This window comes from Tursiops truncatus, chromosome 7, assembly GCF_011762595.2.
Source record: "Tursiops truncatus isolate mTurTru1 chromosome 7, mTurTru1.mat.Y, whole genome shotgun sequence".
Classification (NCBI taxonomy): Eukaryota; Metazoa; Chordata; class Mammalia; order Artiodactyla; family Delphinidae; genus Tursiops; species Tursiops truncatus.
In genome coordinates this window covers 65,818,932-65,842,432 of record NC_047040.1, presented here as the reverse complement: position 1 = coordinate 65,842,432, position 23,501 = coordinate 65,818,932, and the positions used below count along the sequence as shown (strand labels likewise).

The following is a 23,501-nucleotide window of genomic DNA, read 5'->3' as shown; positions in this document are numbered from 1 at the left end:
TAAAGAATGTTCTAAGTTCATTCTTTTACATGTAACTGTCCAGTTTTCCCAGCACAATTTACTAAAGAGATGTCTTTTCACCATTGTCTTGCCTCTTTTGTCATAAGATTAATTGACCATAGGTGCATGGTTTTATTTCTGGGCTTTCTATCCTGATCCATTGATCTATATCTCTGTTTTTGTGCCAGTACCAAACTGTCTTGATGACTGTAGCTTTGTAGAATAGTCTGAAGTCAGGGAACCTGATTCCGCCAGCTCCATTTTTCTTTCTGAAGATTACTTTGGCTATTTGGGGTCTTTTGTGTCTCCATACAAATTTAAAATGTTTTGTTCTAGGTCTGTGAAAAATGCCATTGGTAATCTGCTAGGGATTGCAGTGAATCTGTCGACTGCCTTGGGGAGTATAGTCATTGTGACAATATTGTGATCCTTCCAATCCAAGAATATGTTGTATCTTTCCATCTGTTTGTGTCATCATTGATTTCTTTCATTGGTGTCTTGTAGTTTTCAGAATTACAGGTGTTTTGTCTTCTTAGGTAGGTCTATTCCTGAGTATTTTATTATTTTTGATGCGATGGTAAATGGGATTGTTTCTTCAATTTCTCTTTTTGATCTTTCGTTGTTAGTGTATAGGGATGCAAGAGGTTTCTGTGTATTAATTTTGTATCCTGCAACTGAATTCATTGATGGATTCCAGTAGTTTTCTGGTGGCATCTTTAGAATTTTCTATGTAGAGTATCATGTCATCTGGAAACAGTGAGTTTTCCTTCTTTTCCAATTTGCTTCTGATTGCCACGGCTAGGACTTCCAAAACTATGTTGAATAAAAGTGCCAAGAGAGGACATCCTTATCTTGTTCCTGATCTTAGAGGAAATGCTTCCAGCTTTTCAACGTTGAGTATGATGTTAGCTGTAGGTCTGTCATATATGGCCTTTATTATGTTGAGGTATGTTCCCTCTATTCCCACTTTCTGGAGAGTTTTTATCATAAATCGGTGTTGAATTTTGTCAAAAGCTTTTTCTGCATTTATTGAGTTGATGATATGGTTTTTATTCTTGTTTGTTGACATGGTTTATCATGCTGACTGATTTGCAGACACTGAAAAATGCTTGCATCCCTGCGATAAATCCCACTTGATCATAGTGCATGATCCTTTTAATATATTCTTGGATTTGGTTTGCTAGTATTTTGTTAAGTGTTTTTGCATCTGTGTTCATCACTAATACTGGCCTGCAGTTTTCTTTTTTTTCTAGTATCTTTGTCTGGTTTTGGTATCAGGATGATGGCAGCCTCATAAAATGAGTTTGGGAGCGTTCCTTCCTCTGCAGTATTTTGGAATACTTTCAGAAGGGCAGGTGTTAAGTCTTCTCTAAATGTTTGATAGAATTCACCTGTGAAGCCATCTGGTCCTGCACTTTTGTTTGTTGGAAGTTTTTTGATCACAACTTCAATTTCAGTACTTGTGATTGGTCAATTCATATTTGCAATTTCTTCCTGATTCAGTATTGGGGGATTGTATCTTTCTAAGAGTTTATCATTTCTTCCAGGTTGTCCATTTTGTTGGCATATAGTTGCTTGTAGTGTCTCTAATGATCCTTTGTATTTCTATGGTGTCTGTTGTAATTTCTCCTTTTTCATTTCTAATTTTATTGATTTGCACCCTCTCCCTTTTTTTCTTAATGAGTCTGGCTAAAGGTTTATCAATTTTGTTTATCTTTTCAGAGAACCATCTTTTAGTTTCATTGATCTTTTCTATTGTTTTCTTCAACTCTATTTCATTTATTTCTGCTCTGACCTTTATGATTTCTTTCCTTCTACTAACTTTAGGTTTTGTTTGTTCTTCCTTCTCTAGTTGCTTTAGATGTAAGGTTAGGTTGTTTATTTGAGCTTTTACTTGTTTCCTGAGGTAAGCTTGCATTGCTATAACTTCCCTCTTAGAACTGCTTTTTCTGTGTCCCATAGGTTTTGGATCATTGTGCTTTTGTCGACATTTGTCTCTAGGTATTTCTTGATTTCCTCTTTGATTTCTTCGGTGATCCACTGCTTCTTTAGTAGCATATTGTTTAAGCTCCATGTGTTTTTGTTTTTTACAGTTTTTTCTTGTAGTTGATTTCTAATCTTATAGCACTGTGGTTGAAAAGATGCTTGATATGATTTCCATTTTCTTAAATTAACCACGGCTTGCTTTGAGGCCCAGCATGTGATCAGTCCTGGAGAATGTTCCATGTGCACTTGAGAAGAATGTGTATTCTGCTGCTTTTGGATGTAATGCTCTATAAATATAAGTTCACCTGGTCTAATGTGTCATTTAAGGCCTGTGTTTCCTTGTTGATTTTTTTGTCTGGATGATCTGTCCACTGATGAAAGTTGGGTGTTAAAGTCCCCCACTATTATTGTGTTACTGTCGATTTCTCCTTTTATGGCTGTTACTATTTGCCTTATATATTGCGGTGCTTCTATGGTGGGTGCATATATATTTAAAATTGTTGCATCTTTTTCTTGGATTGATCCCTTGATCATTATGTAATGTCCTTCTCTGTCTCTTGTAACAGTCTTTATTTTAAAGTCTATTTTGTCTGATATGAGTATTGCTACTCCAGCTTTCTTTAAATTTCCATTTGCATGGAATACCTTCTTCCATCCCCTCACTTTCAGTCTGTATGTGTCTCTAGATCTGAAGTGGGTCTCTTGTAGACAGCATATATATACAGGTCTTGTTTTTGTACACATTCAGCCAGTCTATGTCTTTCATTTACATTTAAGGTAATTATCGATATATATGTCCTGTTACCATTTTGTTAACTGGTTTGGATTTGTTTTGGAGGTCTTTTTTTCTTCCCTTCCTCTTTTGTTCTCTTCTCTTGTGATTTGATGACTAACTTTAGTGCTGTGTTTGGATTCCTTTTTCTTTTCTGTGTATCTATTGTAGATTTTCAGTATGTGGTTACCATGAAGTGTTTTTATTTTTCTTTAAAGATTTTTTGATGTGGACCAATTTTAAAGTCTTTATTGAATTTTGTTACATTGCTTCTGTTTTATATTTTGATCTTTTGGCCCCAAGGCATCTGGGATCTCAGCTCCCCAACCAGGGATCAAACCTGCACCCCCTGCACTGGAAGGCAAAGTCTTAATCACTGTACCACCACAGGGAAGTCCCTATCATGAGGTTTTGATATAGCAGTCTATGTATAAATAAGATTGTTTTAAGTTGCTGGTCTTTTAATTTTAAATGCATTTTCAGTATCCTGTATTTGTACTCTCCTCTCCTCATGATTGCTGGTTTTGATGTCATATTTATGTGTGGATGATTTTCTACCTCTGTGCTTCCTGTACTGGGTTATCTGTTTCCTTCTTTAGGTTTGGGAAGTTTTCTGCCATAATTTCTTCAAATGCATTTTCCATCCCCTATTCTCTTTCTTCCCCTCCTGGAATCCCTATTATGCATAAATTTGCATGGTTTATATTATCCCATAGATCTCTTATATTGTTTTCATTTTTTTTCATTTGGCTTTCTGTCTTCTGTCCTGATTGGGTGATTTCCATTACTCTATCTTCCAGGTCACTTATTCATTCTTCTGCATTATTTCTTCTGCTATTCACTGCCTTTAGTTCAGTCTTTGTCTTGACAAATGAGTTTTCTAATTTTTCTTGGTTCCTCTTTATAGTTTCTAGTCCCTTTTTACAGTACTCTGCATTTCTTTCGACAGCCTTTCTTAATTCCTTCAGTATTTTCATTATCTCCTTTTTGAAACTGGTGTCTATTAGACTGAAGAGATCTGCTTCATTGTTTGTTCTTTCAGGGGAATTCTCTTGGTCTTTTAACTGGGAGTGGTTCCTCTGCTTCTTCATTTTATTTATATTTGTCTTACTCTGTGAGTTTAGGAGAAACAGTTGTCTATTGTGGTCTTGGAGGGCTATTTATATGTGGGAGCATCCCTGTGTAGCTCGTGTGGGTTTAATATTTTTGGTGCAAGGGCTGTTTTTAGTATGGATGCCTGTCGCCGCTTTCCTCAGTATGTGCTGGTCATTATCTCCTTGAAGGGGGTGCAGATGCAGCAGCTGGTGCCTGGGCTGTGGGGTTTTCAGCACTGGTGGCAGCTCATGTGCATCCCTGGAGCACACAACGGGAGCAGAGGTGGCTCACGACTGCTCCTGGAGTCCAGCAGGGTGGAGTTGGTGGCTTGAGACCACTCCTAAAGTACAGGGGCAGTGGTGGCTCACAGTTGGTCCTGAAGCCTAGGGGACAGTGGTGGCTCACAACTGCTTTTGGAGCTTATGCAGGCTGTGTCTTGCCACCTGAGAGCTCACACAGGAAAAAAAGCTGTAACGGCGGGCCCCACCCCTCCCCTTGCGCACCACCCACACAACAGTGCCTGGCCTCTAAGGCAGCCCAGGCTTCCTGTGCGTACACCCGCGGTGCAGCTGCACCAGACTCCAGCCTGTTCAGGGAGCTTCCATGCAGCCGACCCCAGTCCTCTCCCCGGGTCTGATCTCCAAAGCCTGAGGGCCCGCACCAGCACCAGCAGATGTGTGTTTCAGGCTGGGGAGTGCAGAGTGGTGGCACTGACCATCTGTGCAGGTCTCTCTCCATTCTAGCTGCTGCAAACCGGCTGCTGCATTCTCCTCTGAGGCTCAGAAGTGCCCCCTCTGTCCCTGCTGATCTCCCCATCAGGGGACTTCCCTGGGTGCAGGAACCTTTCCTCTTTCATAGCTCCCTCCCAGGGGAGCAGGTCCCATCCCCAATTCCTTTCTCACTTTCTTTTTTTCTTCCTTTTTAGTTTTGTCCTACCCGGTTATGTGGAGATTTTCTTGCCCTTTCAGAGGTCTGAGGTCTTCTGCTAGCATGCAGTAGATATTCAGTGAGAATCATTCCACATGTAGAGGTCTTTTTGATGCATTCGTGGGAGGAGATGAGCTTCACATTCTACTACTCCACCATCTTGATTGCTCCCCCCCCACCATTTGCCTTTCTTGACCCATAATCTTGGGTTTCAAAACGTTGTTCTGTCTGCCTTCTGGTATCACTAAAAAGAGGAGCGCGATCAGAGTATGGTTTCAGAAAGAGGATTCAAATACTGGTCTTATCTTTTATGCGAATTCCAGCACATTACTCAAATTCTCTGAGTCTAGAATCACTTACTTTCTTAAAACAGGATTATAATATTGAACTTCAGAGTGCCATGGAAACCAAATAAAAGCATGAAAGAGCTTTAAAACTATAAACGTCAATAGTAATATCTATAATGCCAAATATTTTGTTAAGAACTAGGATGACTACCCTATAATGAAGCCACAGAATCTAGAAGCTAAATTGGATTAGACAGGAAGTAAAGGTTGAAATTTCTGGCCCCCAATTGTTTGTATGATTTTGCTAATGTGTGTGATATATAATATCACTGATATTATCTAAAGTCAACATTGGGAGGCCAGTTTCTTGAATAATTATCACCTTACAATATTACTGAAATGCATTCATTATTAGTTGAAGTTATAATTACCACTGATAGGTTAGATTACATTAACTTGTCTTTTGGTTAACCATGAAATCTGACAGAAGGCAAATTTCTGCACTTAAGAAATCTGTCGAAAGCTAAAATGTATTATATTCTGAAAAGTTAGTTCATGTTTATTAATGAACAGTGAGAAAATATCAAGAAAAACCATAATGTGATGTGATTAGGCATGAAGTGCTATGGAATTACAATGCAGAGAATTCCTAACTTTGCCTGGGGGAGGCAGAAGAGGTTTCACAGAGGATCAGACTTTGAGTCTTGTTAGGCAGACAAAGGCATTCCAAGGGCAGGTGGCATGTGCAAAGACAGGGCTGAGAAGAGCATGGAGAGTGCTAGATGCTGAAGTAGAGGAAGAGGGATAAGAAATACGGATGGAAGGGTAATCCTGGGGTGTATTATTATCAAAATAATGCTGTAGTTTAGACTTTACCCTGGAAAGTCATCCTAAATTTTAAGCAGAGGGCTAGTTTTCGATTTTTTTAGAATTAATATGATAGTTCCTACAATGGCCTGGAACACAGCAAGAGACAAGAGGCTGGAAGATCAGCTGGGAAACTGCACTAGTCCGGGTGAGAGGTAATAAAGTTCTTCATTAGAGTGGTGGGCTAGGAGAAGACGGACAGGATGTGATAGCTATTCAGCAGAGAGAACTGATAGGACTTGTTAACCAATTAGTGTGAGGGAAGGGGAGAACTCAGGATGATTTGGAGATTCTGAGAGAGAAAAGGTTTGTAATCTGTCAAAAGAGCAATAATTAGATCTATATGGAGAATTTTCTACTAGCTAGGTTAAGTCAAATTAGACAGTACATTTCTGAAGTAAATTCAAACACAGCCTTAAAGTATAAGATGTGCTACTGAGGATGACCTATATAACACATGACAAAGTAAGTATAGATGCACAGATTTTAGAATAATTGACTAGTGGATAAGTTTATAAAATCCTATTAGGAATAAAGCATAGAATGCAAGATTAAAAACAAAATATCACATAGACAATAAAAATTTACTTAAAACTTTGTATTTTTAAACAACTTGGTATTTCAGTCATTCATTGAGCCATTCAACCAGTAAACAATTACTCTGCACCATCTATGTACCTGGAAATATACCTGATGCTGGTGGTTGTATGTTGTTTGGTATTTCTGGAGTACTAGGTCGTTCTACTAAATTTATAAATAAATAATTCACTTTATATTTGTTTTTAAGTAGACAGTCCAGAGCACCACTATTATGTATTTGGAAAAAGTGCTGGGGCCAAGTAACCTGGGTGATACAAAAGTCACGTGACAGATGAGGGGCTTCTTCAAATCTTACATGCGAGGGCACTGTTGCCACCAATGGCTTAAACATATTCACAAGGAAAGAGGTCTGTTTTTTAAAGAAACCAGGTTGGATCACTGACTCAGAGGGAAATGCTGCAATACGGGAACAGTTTGAGATAGAATGAAAATATTACATGCATTACCTTAAACAGTAGTTCAGAGAAGGAAAAAAAGACAAAACAGAGTATAGAAACCAAGAGAGAAGCCATGGCAGGAAGACAACTTAGGCCTGAATAAAGTATGAGTAAGGTTTGGGCAAATGAAGTGGGAGGATGGCCCATATTTTAGACTTGGAGTAAGCAGAAAAGGTAAGAAGTTAAAGGAATTAAGAGCACTCTTTCAAGTAACATCTGAATATGAGCTGGAGCAGACAGTGTGAGGAACGACATGACCTGAGGAAGTCCAAAGGTGGGAGACAATCTTAAAAGATGATAAAAATAATAAGAAATTAAAAGTGTTGACATCACCATAAGAACAAGATTTTTTCCTTCTAATCTTTGCCCTAACTAGGAATTAGGAATGTTTTATTTGTAAGCAGAAGGGACTGTTCTATAAATTCAAACCTTCAGCGAGTGACAGCATTAGTAAGCGGAACAAGTCGAGTGTATCTGGTTCTCTGAGCTGCCCTCCTTGAGCCATGCCCACCTCTGTGTGCACGCTGCCCCACCCAGGCAGCTCTGACTGCCCATGGCAGCATCCTGAGACAAGGCATAGGGGTTGGAAGAACTGAATGACAGCTCGAGGACTTCCTCTGAGATCGCAAGCTCTTCTCAGCCAGTACTTTGACACGTAAGTAACATACATTCCCTTCCCTTCCCCCTTTACCCCATCTCCCTTCTTTCCTTTTCTCCTCCCACTCTTCTATTCATCCAATATTTATACTCAGCCAGATACTGTTCTACATCTTCATAGCAGTGAAGACCCAGTTCCTGGCCACTTGATGCTTATGATCTATTATTTACAATTTCTGTTTTGCTTTGTTTTACAAATGCAATATAAAACAAAGGACCGAGAACAGGATAAGAGGATGGAGGGCAATGAGGTGTTATTGACATAGGATGGCTGGGGAAGGGCACCCTCAGGAAGAGGCAGCATGAGAGCAAAGTTCTGAGTGGAATAAAGCAGAACATACTCCAGGAAGAGGGAACAGCAACTGGAGAGTCTCAAGGAACTAACCTGCCTGGGCTGTTGCTTACCTAGCATCTACTATCCCTTCCTTTTTCACTATCAGAGTTCTGATTTTATTCTACGTGGCACTGTGTCCAGCTAGAAGATGACATTTCCCACTCTGTTTTGCAGCTACAGAGGTGCTTCTAGAAAGGGTTTTTTTTTTTTTTAAAGAAAGAAAAGATGACTCACTGAGGAGGTATGCCCTTTGGTCCACCTCCACCTTCCCCATCCAGGAACATCAATGCCTAGGGCTGCAGCGGTCATCTTGGACGTGATACTTAAAATGGAAGTTTGGCTAATGATGGTAGAAGAAAAAGACAGAAGGACTCAGACTTCCTGATGATACCGTGGAATCTCTGGGCCATTCCCAGCACAATCTACTTTTAAATTTCTTTAACGTAAGAGAAAAATAAAAGTCATAATTATTTAGGCCACTAGAGTATGGGGGGGAGGATAACCACTACTTTCAGCTGAAAGCATTTCTAAACTATTTGGAGGCAAGGCGTAGAAACAGAGGTGAGTTGTGAGAATACTGCAGTAATCTGTGTGAGAAATGACCAGGGTGGCAGCAGTAGAGGTGGTAAAAGTGATGGGATTCTAGACATATTTTGAAGGTAGAGCTAACAGGGATTTGCTGACAGACTGGACATGGTATATGAGAAGAAAGATGAGACAAAGGTAACTAGAAGGTTTGGGACTGGAGTAAATGGATAAATGGTAATGCCATTTACTGAAATGAGAAAAAGAGAAGGAGTAGATCTGGAGGGAAGGAAAAGATCCAGTATTGTGTTTTGGACAGGTTAAGCTGGAGAGCCTCCTAGGCAGCTGAGTGGGAATGCAAATAGGAAGTGGTGTAGATGAGTCGGGACTGGACACTGGACGTAAAGCCGGGGGCCTGGATGAAGTCACCTAGAGCAGTGAAGGTATTAAAGGGGAAAACGTTTGAGAAATGGTGTCTACAACCCTCTGACATTTAAAGGTCATAAAGAGAAGACAGATCTAACAAAGGAGGGTGAAACAGAGCGGTCAGCTGGGAAAATACCAGGTAAGCCCAGCATCCCGGAAGACAAGTCAAGGACGTCTTTCATGAAGGAGCGGGTAAGCTGTGCTAAGTACACTGTCAGGCCCAGAAAGCAGAGAACTGAGAATCAGACCTGGGTCTGGCAGCATGGAGGGCACTGGCCACCCTGCAGAAGCAGCCTCCCTGGAGTGCAGGAGTGGAGGAGACAGTGAAGACAGCAGACAGAAATCCTTCAGAGGAAATCTGCTACAGTGGAAAATGGAGCTGTAATTGGAAGGGGAGAGTAACTGGAGACTTAAGAGCTGGGTTTTATGTACTAATGTCTTTAAAGCGGGCAGGTATCACAGCAAATTTATGTGCTGACTGGGAAGAAGATGATGGTACAGGAGAGAGAGAACAGCAGAAGTAAAGCCCTTCAGGAGGGGAGGGGAGGCATCCAGTGCCCACAGGGAGCAGCTGTTGCAGGTGGGGTGGCAGACCTGGGGAGCAGGCGGACCTGGGGACAGGAAGAGGGAGACTTTCTCTTCCAGGTGCTCACGTTTTCTCAGTGAGGTAGGAGGCAAGGTTTCCAGCTGAGGACAAGAAGAGGGGAAAGGGGAAAGGACAAGAAGAGGGGAAAGGGTGTCAAAGGTTTGTGGAGAGGAGAAAGTATAAAAGGGGGATGGAGTGAGTGAATTCATTAGAGAAGTACAGTAGGATTGCCAGGCAGAATCTGAGGGCCCATCTGGGGTCTCTGGTCATGATTTAAAGTGAGACCAGTCATTTTTCTTATAACCATTTCAGCTGCTCAAGGGCAGGTGTGGAATAAGCAGCATAACAGCCAACAAGAAGAGAAAGGGAGTTGATTGCATTAGAAGGTATAATCAGTGGATATTTACCTGGTTTTCGTTCTAAAAGCTGTTGTAAATGAAACACGGCTTGTTCGTAGTCCTGTCTTCTGAACATGAGATCTGCCATCATCTATAAAGGTAAACGTTGGTTCTAAAAATACTACCACATATTTTACAAAGCATAGTATTCCTATCAAGACTGGTTGCTATGAAAACACATCTGAGAAATATGAGGAGGGCAAAGTTTTATAAAACGGAGCCATTTAAAAGTCAAGTACACCTTAAGCAGATTAGCACTGAGATCAGTATAACAGAAGATAATCAAGGATGTGAAACATTTCTGTTTGCAAAAACTGTATTTTTAGCATAAAATATGTTTCAAGTAGTTATTCTAAAAACAGAAACTTGAAGGGAACTGCACACTCTCTGTGTCTCACTTGGCTAAAATAACGAGAAGATTTTAAAAGAAAACCCAGAACATTCTGAAACCTTAAGTATTTCAAAGGAATTTAAAATGAGCAAGTGCTTTAAAAGGGAGAGGTCTGGTATTTCTTTTCAGTTACAGTGACTCATTTGTAAAATTATTAAATGAACCTCACAAACTGTCATCTATGTAGCTGTTTGAAAAGCTACCAAAAACCTCAACCCAGGTAAAAATGAGAAAGAAAAGCAAAACTCTATTTAATAAACACACACCTTAAAATGATACATGAAGAATTTTTTCTGTAACTCAGAAAGTGCCACTGAAACTGTTAACAGTTAGTCTTTAGCAAATTAGAGCTTTACCACATGAACTCCTCCTGACCAAGCATAAAGAAAAATTAACTAGGCCCAAAAAGGGCAAGCAAAAACCTGACCTAAGTTCACCATTCTCATAAAATAAAGAGAGTCTTGGTGTTTATTGGTAAAATATACTAATAATGTTAAAAGTGTTATTTCTTCCAAAAGCCAACATGAGCCAGGCATCTCATCTCCTATTAGTTTTATCAGTTAAAATTTGAAACTGCCCCTTGGAATAAACATAAAACACAACTGCCTTTACAGCAGTGAAGTCTCCTGGACTAACCATGGTGGCAGCTTCATTGTCCTGGTCGCTCTGGAGAAGCAGAGCACAGTGCCGCAGGCAGGCGTCAGGGTCATCTTGTGCCAGGTATAATCGTGCCAGCTCCAGCATTATCTACAGAGAAGAAGGGCAAGATTAGTCAGAAAATGTTTGGAATAAAAAGTGAAATAGGAAAATGTGTAGGCACAGATGAAACTTTATTTGACCAAGAGTTATTGCAATAAAAAGGCCAAGCACGATAAGCAGGAAAACTATAGGTTTGCTCATCTCTAGTTTCTCTTATACTGGGAAAAAAAAAGGAAAAACAGGCTGTGCCTCAGTTGAAAAGTAGAGAGACACAAAGCACTGTGAAAAGAACACTGGTCTTAAATTAGGAGCTGTGATTCTAGTCCAAGCTTCTCCATGATGGGGCCCTTTACTTCTCTAAACCTGTTTCCTCATTTGTAAAATAAAAAGCTTGAAGCAGATATGCTCCAGATGTACAACTATGATTCCAGTTACTTTAGTCACCACTGAACAAGGTACCTATTTGGTTATGACTTAATAAAGATTATCTTTGCCTTACATCTGAAAGAGTTGTATTATTTCAAAATGTCTAATCTTAAACTTTAAATTCTAGAACATGGTTGTCTCGTGTTCTACATCACTTATTTAAATATTTAGCCATTTACTAGAGTATTGTTTTAAAATGTTGATCATTTATCAAGATCTGAGAGTAATAACATTTTAGTTTATAAAACTGGCCATGACAACCAGTGGATCACTGAAGAAATCAAAGAGGAAATCAAAAATTACCTAGAGACAAATGACAATGAAAACATCATGATCCAAAACATATGGGATGCAGAGAAAGCAGTTCTAAGAGAAGTTTACAGAAATACAATCCTACCTCAGGAAACAAGACAACTCTCAAATCAACAACCTAACCTTACACCTAAAGCAACTAGAGAAAGAAAAACAAAGAAAACCCAAAGTTAGTAGACGGAAAGAAGTCATAAAGATCAGAGCAGAAATAAATGAAATAGAGACTAAAAAAAATAGAAAAGATCAATGAAACTAAAAGCTAGTTCTCTGAAAACATAAACAAAATTGATAAACCTTTAGCCAGACTCTTCAAGAAAAAAAGGGAGAGGGCAAAAATCAATAAAATTAGAAATGAAAACGGAGAAGTTACAACGGACACCACAGAAATACAAAGGATCATAAGAGACACTACAAGCAACTATATGCCAACAAAATGGACAATCTGAAAGAAATGACAAATTCTTAGAAAGATACAATCTCCCAATACTGAATCAGGAAGAAATTGCAAATATGAACAGACCAATCACAAGTACTGAAATTGTGATAAAAAAACTTTCAACAAACAAAACTGCAACACCAGATGACTTCACAGGTAAATTCTACCAAACATTTAGAGAAGAGTTAATACCTATCCTTCTGAAAGTATTCCAAAATACTGCAGAAGAAGGAACACTCCCAAACTCATTTTATGAGGCCACCATCATCCTGATACCAAAACCAGACAGAGATACCAGAAGAAAAGAAAACTACAGGCCAATATTACTGATGAACACAGACTCAAAAACACTCAACAAAATACTGGCAAACCAAATCCAACAATACATTAAAAGGATCATACACCATGATCAAGTGGGATTTATCCCAGGGAAGCAAGGATTCTTCAGTATCTGCAGATCAATCAGTGTGATATACCATATCAACAAACTGAATAAAAACCATATCATCATCTCAATAGATGCAGAAAAAGCTTTTGACAAAATTCAACACCGATTTATGATAAAAACTCTATAGAAAGTAGGAATAGAGGGAACATACCTCACCATAATATAGACCATATATGACAAACCTACAGCTAACATCATACTCAATGGTGAAAAGCTGAAAGCATTTCCTCTAAGATCAGGAACAAGACAAGGATGTCCCCTCTTGCCACTCTTATTCGACATAGTTTTGAAAGTCCTAGCCATGGCAATCAGAGAAGAAAAAGAAATAAAAGGAATCCAAATTGGCAAAGAAGGAGTAAAACTGTCACTGTTTCCAGATGACATGATGATACTATACATAGAAAATCCTTAAGATGCTACCAGAAAACTACTAGAGCCCGTCAATGGAATCAGTAAAGTTGCAGGATACAAAATTTAATACACAGAAATCTCTTGCATTCCTACACACTAACAAGGAAAGATCAGAAAGAGAAATTAAAGAAACAATCCCATTTACATCAGATCAAAAAGAATAAAATACCTAGAAATAAACCTACCTAAGGAGGCAAAAGACACCAATGAAAGAAATCAGTGATCACACAAACAGATGGAAAGATATAACATGTTCTTGGATTGGAAGAATCAATACTGTCACAATGACTATACTCCCCAAGGCAATCGACAGATTCACTGCAATCCCTAGCAGATTACCAATGGCATTTTTCACAGACCTAGAACAAAAAGTTTTTTATTTGTACAGAGACACAAAAGACCCCAAATAGCCAAAGCAATCTTCAGAAAGAAAAACGGAGCTGGAGGAATCAGGCTCCCTGACTTCAGACTATTCTATAAATCTACAGTCATCAAAACAGTATGTTACTGGCCCAAAAACAGAAATATAGATCCATGGAACAGGATAGAATGCCCAGAAATAAACCCACGCCCCTATGGTCAATTAATCTACAACAAAGGAGTCAAGACTATGCAATGGAGAAAAGACAGTCTCTTCAATAAATTGTGCTGGGAAAACTGGACAGCTACATGTAAATGAATGAAATTACAACATTCTCTAACACCATACACAAAAATAAACTCAAAATGGATCAAAGACCTACATGTAAGTCCAGACACTATAAAACTCTTAGAGGAAAACATAGGCAGAACATTCTCTGACATAGATTGCAGCAATATCTTTTTGGATCCACCTCCTAGAGTAATGGAAAAAAAAAACCCAAAAACAGATGGGACCGAATTAAACTTAAAAGCGTCTGCACAGCAAAGGAAACCATAAACAAAAAGACAACCCACAGAATGGGAGAAAATATTTGCAAACAATGCAAATGACAAGGGATTAACCTCCAAAATTTACAAACAGCTCATGCAGCTCAAGGATAAAAAAGCAAACAACCGAACCAAAAAATGGGCAAAAGATCTAGACATTTCTCCAAAGACATACAGACGGCCAAAAAGCACGTGAGAAGATGCTCAACGTCACTAATCATTAGAGAAACGCAAATCAAAACCACAATGAGTTATCACCTCAAACTGGTCAGAATGGCCATCATCAAAAAGTCTACAAACAGAAACAGATGCTGGAAAGGGTGTGGAGAAAAGGGAACCCTCCTACACTGTTTGTGGGAATGTAAATTGGTACAACCACTATGGAGAACAGTATGGAGTTTCCTTAGAAAAAAACTAAAAATAGAACTATTGTATGATCCAGCAATCACATTCCTGGGTGTATATCCAGAGAAAACCATAATTCGAAATGATACATGCATCTCACTGTTCACCGCAGCACTGTTTACAATAGCCAAGACATGGAAGCAACCTAGATGTCCATCGACAGAGGAATGGATAAAGAAGATGTGGTACATATACACAATGGAGTACTACTCAGCTATTAAAATAATGAAATAATCCCATTTGCAGCAGCATGGATGGACCTAGAGATTATCATACTAAGTGAAGTAAGTCAGAAAGAGAAAAATATCATATGATATCACTCACATGTGGACTCTAATTTTTTAAAAATGAAACAAATGAACTTATTTACAAAACAGAAATAGACTCACAGATATTGAAAACAAACTTATGGTTACCAAAGGGGAAACGTGGTGGGGGAGGGATAAATCAGGAGTTTGGGATTAACATACACACACTACTATACACAAGACAGGTAACCAACAAGGACCTGCATAGCATAGCACAGGGAACTCTACTCAACATTCTGTGATAACCTATATGAGAAAAGAATCTGATAAAGAATGAATATATGTATATGTATAGCTGAATCACTTTGCTGTATACCTGAAACTAATACAACATTGTAAATCAACTATACACTCCAATATAATTAAAATAAAATTTTCAAAAAAATTAAACTGGCCATGTATATAAGTTTTCTACACTAATATTATCTTTACATTTATTCTCACACTGTGCCATTTGAAGTTAAGAGATTCAATCTAGTTGCTTTTGTATATCCAGCACCAAACAGCAATGAAAATACAATAGCTGTTTAGTAAACTGAATCGAATCCTCTAGATTCAGATATTTATTTGAATTTGAGAATTGTTTTAAAGTAATTATTAAAACACAGATGAATGTAAAAAGAGCTTACAGATTTACTTTATATCACTTCATAATAATTTTAGACTAACATTATTAAGGCATCATGTATTTTGAAGTATTTCTGAAACCAATATTAATATTTTAACTTGCATTTTTATTACATTTCTTTTCAAATCTTTATAAATAAGCTGTTAAGAAGTTTACATTTGGGGAAATTAGATGACATCTGGAATATAAGGTGCTTAAAATTTGATAAAAGTACTGACCTTATTATCTGTTTCACAATGAACAAGAGCCTCTCTATAAAATTTAATTGCTTTTTCATAGTCTCGCTGAGCAACAGAATGTTTTGCAATCTCTGCACAAATTTCAGCTGCTAAATGTTTCTGTGCAGGAACTGCATCTGGCTGTTCCATCTGAACACGTTTTAGTACCCGAGCTTGTAATTCTCGAGCCTAGAAAAATATAAGGATAAAAAGGAATTTTAAAAAGAAATTAAACAGTTCTCAGTAACTCACATGTAGCATAATTTTACAGATTTATTTAAGCATTAATGGCCCTCAATCTAACAAAGCCTGATCCAAAGAAAATGTCTTAACTGAGGTTTTAAAAAGGTACTTGTTTGCAAATAAGCCAGTATGCACTTATCTTTGCAACTAAAATGCTATAAAAGTACTGAATCTTTTCCCACTGTTATAAGAATATGCACAGGAAACTCACTAAGAGGAAATGCAACCATGAAACAAATATTTAGAAAAGATGTCTACATGTTGTAATTAAAAAAATGAAAACTGTAAATGTTTATTAAATTAATAAAATAGTATCTAAAAGTTATTGAATCAAATACTGGCATGTTTCAGGGAGTAAGTACATCCACATATTGTCAATGGCATATAAATCAGTCCCGTCTTTCTGGGGAGCACCCTCGTAAAGCATACTAACTCCCTAAAATTAACACACTATTGAACTTAGCTGTTTCATTCTTGGGAAGGTATTAAGGACATCACTTGGAAAAAAGGAAACATGTTATTTGTTATTAAAAAAAAATGGCCTGTTGTAAAAACAAAACAACAACAACAACAAAACAAAAACAAATCTGGAAGCAACCCAAATGTCTGATGATAAGGAAATGCCTAACCAATTGATGGTGTATATACCTGGTCCCACACTATGCACAGACACTCCTAAGGAGGTAGGGGGCCTTCCTCAGACTAAGAATGTAGAGTAATTTGCTAAACTGGAGAAGTATCAGCCTTCCCACCCACAAGTCTCGTTTCTGAAACATCGAGACCTTCCTTTAACAAGTGACAGAGAACTCCTAGGCGTTAGGCCTTTACAATAAACTTTAACTTGCATTCATGCATTCATTTAATGAACAATAAATGCCCACCATCTGCCATACATTATGCTACACACAACAAGCCCTTCTGGGGACTCCTGTCAAAACGTTGGTTGACAACTGGTATTTGATGAAGATGGTCTAAAGCTGATTATTTTGGGGAACCACAGGTCATAATATTTTAGGGTACTATGATAAGCATTCTTTTGGAAATTAAAGAGAAAGGATTAAAAAATACTGTATATATAGCATGTGGTAAAGGTTAACACTGTTTCATGAAATTTTAATTTTGGTTATATTAATGTGTGTTTATAAGTATAGAGGTATGTGCACGTTTGTGTATTTGATATTTTATATTATGCATGTACCAGTGTGCACGGTTTTGCATATGTGCACACACACACACACTCACAAAGAACTCTGAAACAACTGGTCCAAATAGGGGCAGTACCCTTTTATACCTGTTGTGCCAGCTTAATTATTAATTCTTTCTTTCTCAAAAGTATTCTGGCTTGAATGATAAATTATATGGTTGCACTAGGTTAAAAGATATGCACTTCTTTCTCTAGACAGTCTGAGTTTTATCTCTGCATCAACTAAATCTCTAAATGTCAAATAGGTGGACCTCATGAGCTTAACTTCCTAGAGAAAAACCTTTATAAGTTAGGCTTTGTGATACCTTGCAATTTTCTTAAAGGTAAATAATTGGGGGGTTGGGAGGGGGTGGATCTTGAGCAAAAGTTTTTTTTTCATTTTTTATTAAAGATATCATAAAACAATGCTCAATTTCTCTAAGTATATATAATAATCATTAAAAAACATTTTCACATAGAATAAAATTTTCTTGAAGAATTGATACCATTCCCGATACTTTTCCTTGCTTTTATCAGAAATAAATTTCATGGTCTTTTACAATAAGCATATTAACCCTGATCTGTCAACACCATTACTTTTCCCTCCCCCTTCCTTTATTATAATATTCTTCTAAATTCTATCAAACCCTTGGGTAGAAGAAAGTATATATATAAACATCTTATTTCAAAGAATTGTTAATTTTCCCTTTTTATTTCAATAGCCTTATTGTATCTTACCAAAGACCACATCAAAGCAAAATATGCCAATAAAATCAGAATATCACATTACTTTTTATATGATGAAGATGGAGCTATACTGGAAAAATCCATACAAATGAACGTCGAGTGAAGGAAGCAAACACAAGTATAATCTGTACATATTAATTAAAACTATATCAAGTTATAATGTCCTAAAATTGTTAGTGTTTTATGGCACATAGGTTTTTTATTTCTAGTTTAGATTTTATTTTCACAGAAAAGATAATGCCTATACTAAAGTGATTTTTCCTTTAACTGTTCCTGCAATTAAACAATTAAAATAATCTATGATTTCCTTTCAGCCATTCAACAAAAATTTCAAGCTCCTATCATGGTGAACATATTTGAAGATGGATCCCATGATTTTCACCTCTATTGTTCAATAAGAGGATGGGGATCAGTTAGGAGGAGTTTGGGCTAAAAGATAATAATAGATAAGGCTAAAAGATGACAGAGAGGGATGAAGAAATGTGGAGTTATTTCGGAAGTCCGAAACATATTTCATGTTTAGCAACTATGCAAAAATATTATGATGCAACTTCCAAGTTCCATAATGTGGAGAATTAAGCTCAATAAATGGTTGCTGAATAAATGAATTTAAAATATCAAACACTTTGATTACACTATTTGAATTGTATTGTAATTCTATATTCAAATTCAAATTGTTTGTATTGTACCTCAAAAAGATTTACTTTTTCAGAGATCAGAATGCAAAGAATATTATAGTTGGAAAGAACGTTATAGCTCTTCAAATTTTATGAAAGGTGAAAAATCCCTGTGCTATAACATATAAACTTAAAATGAATTTGATTTTGGTTTGTTGGCATTGTCTAACCACAGTTTGTCTTTTAGTGTTATTCAATGTGTCTGCTCATAGACAACACAAGCTCATGCAACCAGTCACTGAGACTAATGCTATTTATAATGGAATGAAATATGCCAAATTCACTTCTAAAATGTTTTGAAAGTCTAAATTTATGAAAATTACACTTTCCTTTTAGCTAATGGTAGCTAACCTCAGGTTAAGTGCCATTCCTTTATCATATAATTCAGAAAGCAGGGATAAAACATACCAACAATTAAGAGTAAGATATTACATTGTTGAAGATTACATATCTTAATGAAATCATAAGCTTACATGGGGGTCATAGAAATCTAACAGTGTGAGCTCCATTCATTCACAATTTGAACAAAAAATATTATTGGACATTGCCTGAAACACACACACACATTTTGTGTGTTGAAATCTAGAGATATTGAATCTATTAATAAAAATCTTCTGTCAAAGAAACCTCAAGGTCTCAAAGGTGCTAATACTGAATTGTTCCAAACATTAAAGAACTAGCATGTCTTAGAGACCAACCTTTCTAATGAACATATATGCACAAACCTTGAACAAAATATTAGGAACTATCTTTAAATTCCAGCAATGTCTTTTGAAAAATCACAACAGTGACATTTATTTCAGTACTGTAAGGATGGTTTAACATTCAAAAATCAATCTATTTAATAAACAGGAAAAAAAATTGGAGAAAAGTCACATGACCATTTTGATAGATGCAGAGAGTGTATTAGACAAAACTGTTAGCAAACTAGAAATTGAAAAATCATCAAAACACATCAGCCACTTAGGAATACATCTAAGGAAATGAGTATAAAACCTCTACATTGAAAACCACAAAACATTAAAGGAAATTAAAGAAGATATAAATAAGTGGAAGAAAAAAATGAGTTCAACTCCTGCCTATGACACTAGTCATGTGACTTCACACAAGTTATTAAACCAAGCTCCCTCAGCTATAAAACAGGATTAAAAATATCAACCTTCCCTAATTGTTATAAATAATTAGCAACAATACATTTAAACAGTACAATCCACTGGCATTCAATCATTATTTCTATTTGACTTATTTTCTGTAACAGTTGGGCCAAAAGATTGTCTTCCTTTTACGTGTGGCATATCTCCTTCTGAGACCATCACCCACCCTTAACCCCTTACAAACAAAGGCATTTGTTTACCTGTTGTAATGAAGCAACTGCATCACCAGGTCTGTCCACTTTACTATAAACTTTTGCTAGAAGAACTTGAGAACGTCCATCCTCTGTGAGAGCTGACAGTTCATTTACTATGAAAGAATAAAATATAATGGGAAAAAATAATTCATTTTAAATAAATCTTTGCATTTTTCTATAAGTTTTTATACTTGACTTTGAAAAATAGTGAATAAAGTTTAAAAAGGTTCAATAAATTAACTGAAGAATGGCCAAATTGGAAAAAAAAAAGATTTAGGATAAAAACTGGCTGGAAGAAAAGCTAAAGAACTGGAGGCATTTCTTAGACATACAAGAGATAACAATACAACAACACAGAGAAGAGTTTCAATTTCCATTCTTTTTTCTTTTAAAGATTTAATTAATTAATTTGTTTGTTTATCTGTCTTTGTTGCTGTGCATGGGCTTTCTCTAGTTGTGGTGAGCAGGGGCTGCTCTTTGTTGTGGTGCATGGGTTCCTCATTGCGGTGGCTTCTCTTGTTGAGGAGCATGGGCTCTAGGCGTGTGGGCTCTAGAGTGCACAGGCCTCAGTAGTTGCGGTGCATGGGCTCTAGGGTACACGGCCTCAGTAGTTGTGGCGCATGAGCTTAGTTGCTCCTCAGCATGTGGGATCTTCCCAGATCAGAGATCGAACCTGTGTACCCGGCATTGGCAGGTGGATTCTTAACCACTGCGCCACTAGGAAAGTCCTCAATTTCCATTCTTAAGTGTATAAGCACCTCTGTTTATTGAAGTCATTTAAAAACAAGATGGGGTAGTTAGTACATGCAATTAAGAAGATAACTGCTATTTATTTTTAAATAACAGAACTTAATAAAGTATACATATATATACACATACATATATACATAATAAACACTGACTTTGATGCCAACCTGTCTGGTTTCAAATCTAGGCTTTATCACTTTCTAGTTAACAAGGTCCTAGTCGAACAAGGTAGTTATCTATTCTGTGCCTCCCTTTCATCTGTAAAATAGGGGAAATAATAGTACCTATCTCATAAGATTACTGTAAAATTTAAAAAGTTGGTAAATTATTAAATAAGCTAATATATGCAAAGCAATTAAAGTCTTGTACATGTCAAGTGCTATTTAAGTATTTGGTATTATTATTTTGTAATCTAAGAGTAATAAAAGAACCCTAGATAATTAACAAAAAGATGTTTCTTCTACCATTTATCGACAGCATGGCCTGAGCCATATTCTGTTTGAATACATCATTATTTATTTAAAATCTCAAGCTGAGAAGCAGGCTTTGTTATTGCTATTTTACAGGTAAGAAAAGCTCTAAGGTGGTACAAGGAACAAGGGAGCCGTGACAATGGTGAGAGCAGGCTGGAAGGAGAGGTCAGAGGAGCAACAGCATGCACGTGTGAAGGCCATGTAAGCCACTGCAAGACTTTGGTTAACTCAGAGAAATGGGAGACAAGGGGGAGCTTGAGCAGGTGGGATCGAACTTTGGTTGTTTAAAAGGTCCAATAGTGCTGCTGGGTTGGGAAAGGCTGTGTCCAGCTGTGGGGTTGAGGATTGGGTAACAGGGAGACCAGGTGTAGGCTACTGCTTTAATCCACATAAGAGACGATGTAGCTAGGACAGGGTGACAGTAGTGGAAATAATGAGACACAGGAGAATTCTGAATGTATCTAGAAGGCAGAACCAAGAGGATTTCCTATGGGCAAGGATGAAGGCAAGGATTTTGGTTCTTCAAAACTACAAAGAAGGCTGAAGTTATTGAGATAGAGAAGGCTGCACATAGAACAGATGGGGGAGGGAGATAAGGAATTCACTTTCAAACATGCTAAGTTTAAGATGTTTCTTAGAACCCTGGTGCTACTATATCAGCTAGGTGAACCTGGATAACTCAAGAAAATTGAGTATTAGATGCTAATTTAAAAATGTAGATAATTTTATTTGCCTCAAAAACTAATGTGAGCATTAATAACATATAATGAAATGCACATGAAGGCATCTAAGTTCACCATTGGATGTGCTCAGCAAATTATTAAATGAAAGTATTTATACTGCATAAATGTAATATACTTATGCCCATATAAGTAAAACATACCACTTGAATCTCTCCTCCTCTACAACCTTTTAAAAAATGCATATCCACATTTAGGCCATCTGTAGTGTTTCAAGCAAGGTCTGACAAGACTCATGCAAGTATTTTTACGGAATAAATAAATGCATTCAAATTAGAATTTAAGCATCAACTTCAAAGCTAAATGAAAAGACCATTTTAGACATATTAGAAAATTTAGAGTTGGCTTGCCTTATCTATGTATCCAAACATATTTTAAAATCACCGAAAACATGGTACTGGCAAAAATAAAAATGGGAGGGGAGAAGGAAGGAACTCAAAACAAAAATTCCCAAAATCAGAGTGAAATGTATAAAAAAGCTTTTAATATGATAAAGGTGGCATTTCAATAAATGACACTGAGATATAATTGGCTATCCCTTTGGGAAACTATATAGTAAAAATTGTATGTGAATTAAAGTTCTTCATTATAAAAATTAAAATTCTCCATTATACAAATTAAAATTACAAAAGCCCCAGAAAAATATAAGAAAACTTTTTTCAATGTTAGGATTAGGGAAGCTTTTTCTGAGCATGACAAGAAATTCAAAAGTCAAAAAGAGAAAAGACTGGTAAGTATTATATATGATAGTTAAATATTCTATTTGACCAATGAAATGATAAAGTAATTTGATAAAGAAAGGACAGCCTGGGAGAAAATATCTGTAACATGAATAATAGGTAAAAGATTAATGAATAATAGGTAAAGGATTAAGACAAAGGATATGAATGAAACAGTGAAAATACGATCTATAGATATAATACTTAACCTTAACAATCATCAAAGAAATGTAAATTAGAAGTTTGTTTTCTCTATAATTAATACTACATAATGTTGGGACATTTTTACCTTTAAGAAAAAACAATGGAGCAAGATTCAATTCTAGAAAGTACATAGTGCTATATAAACAAGGATTCTATCTCAGTAATGTTTTCTTCTATCTAAATGTCTATCGATAGGGGAGTCATCAAATAAATTATGATATTGACAAACAGTAAAATATGCTACCTATGTTAAAAAATTTAAAAGTGCTATATCTGCCAAAATGAAGAGAGGCTATTAAATGAAAAATGCATACTGCAGACCTATAGGTATAATATGACTCCTTTTTGGTAGAAAAAAGTGTTATGTATTAGCGTGTGAGAGAAAGGGGCAGGGAGATTGATCAGGACGTGGTTCTCTCTGGAGAGTGGGAGAGCAACACAACTTTCATTCACTTCTATAATCCTCAAATTTCTCCAATGAACAAGCACTAGATTTTATTTAAAAAGTACAGATCTTTAAAAAGTAAATTTGTATGAACTTTTAAGAAGGCAATTTGATAGTATCCAATTAAATTTTAAGTACACATACCCTTTAACATAGCATGTTGCTCTTAAGAAATATAAGCAAGTGTATGCCAAAGAATGAGATACAAGGATATTCATTTTAACATGGTTTATAACATCAAAAGACTGGAAGACTAACTGGGGAAAAGTTAAATAGCTTACGGAGTTATAAAATATTGTGAGTCTATTAGATAGAATAATATGGATGTACTGACATCAAACTATATCTGCAACATATTGTATGTGAAAAAAATTGCTGAATAGGAAGAATGGTGCATTTTGAAAAGAACAATATGCATATTACACTTAGATATTTACATAAATATATATAAAATATACACTAAAACACAAAAATGGTTACCTCTAGG

General features: G+C 36.6%; 1 protein-coding gene across 2 annotated transcripts in view; it reads right to left on the bottom strand.

Moving 5' to 3' along the window:
• Positions 1-23,501, bottom strand: part of TTC21B (tetratricopeptide repeat domain 21B) — an 85,413-nt gene that overhangs the window by 23,109 nt on the left and 38,803 nt on the right. For both annotated transcript variants that reach the window (XM_019923154.3, XM_033860061.2), the window contains 4 exons: positions 19,693-19,799; positions 15,489-15,677; positions 10,925-11,035; positions 9,907-9,988 (listed from right to left, as the gene is read on the bottom strand). In XM_019923154.3, the coding sequence (XP_019778713.2) occupies positions 9,907-9,988; positions 10,925-11,035; positions 15,489-15,677; positions 19,693-19,799 (489 nt within the window). The remainder of the gene's footprint in view (positions 1-9,906; positions 9,989-10,924; positions 11,036-15,488; positions 15,678-19,692; positions 19,800-23,501) is intronic.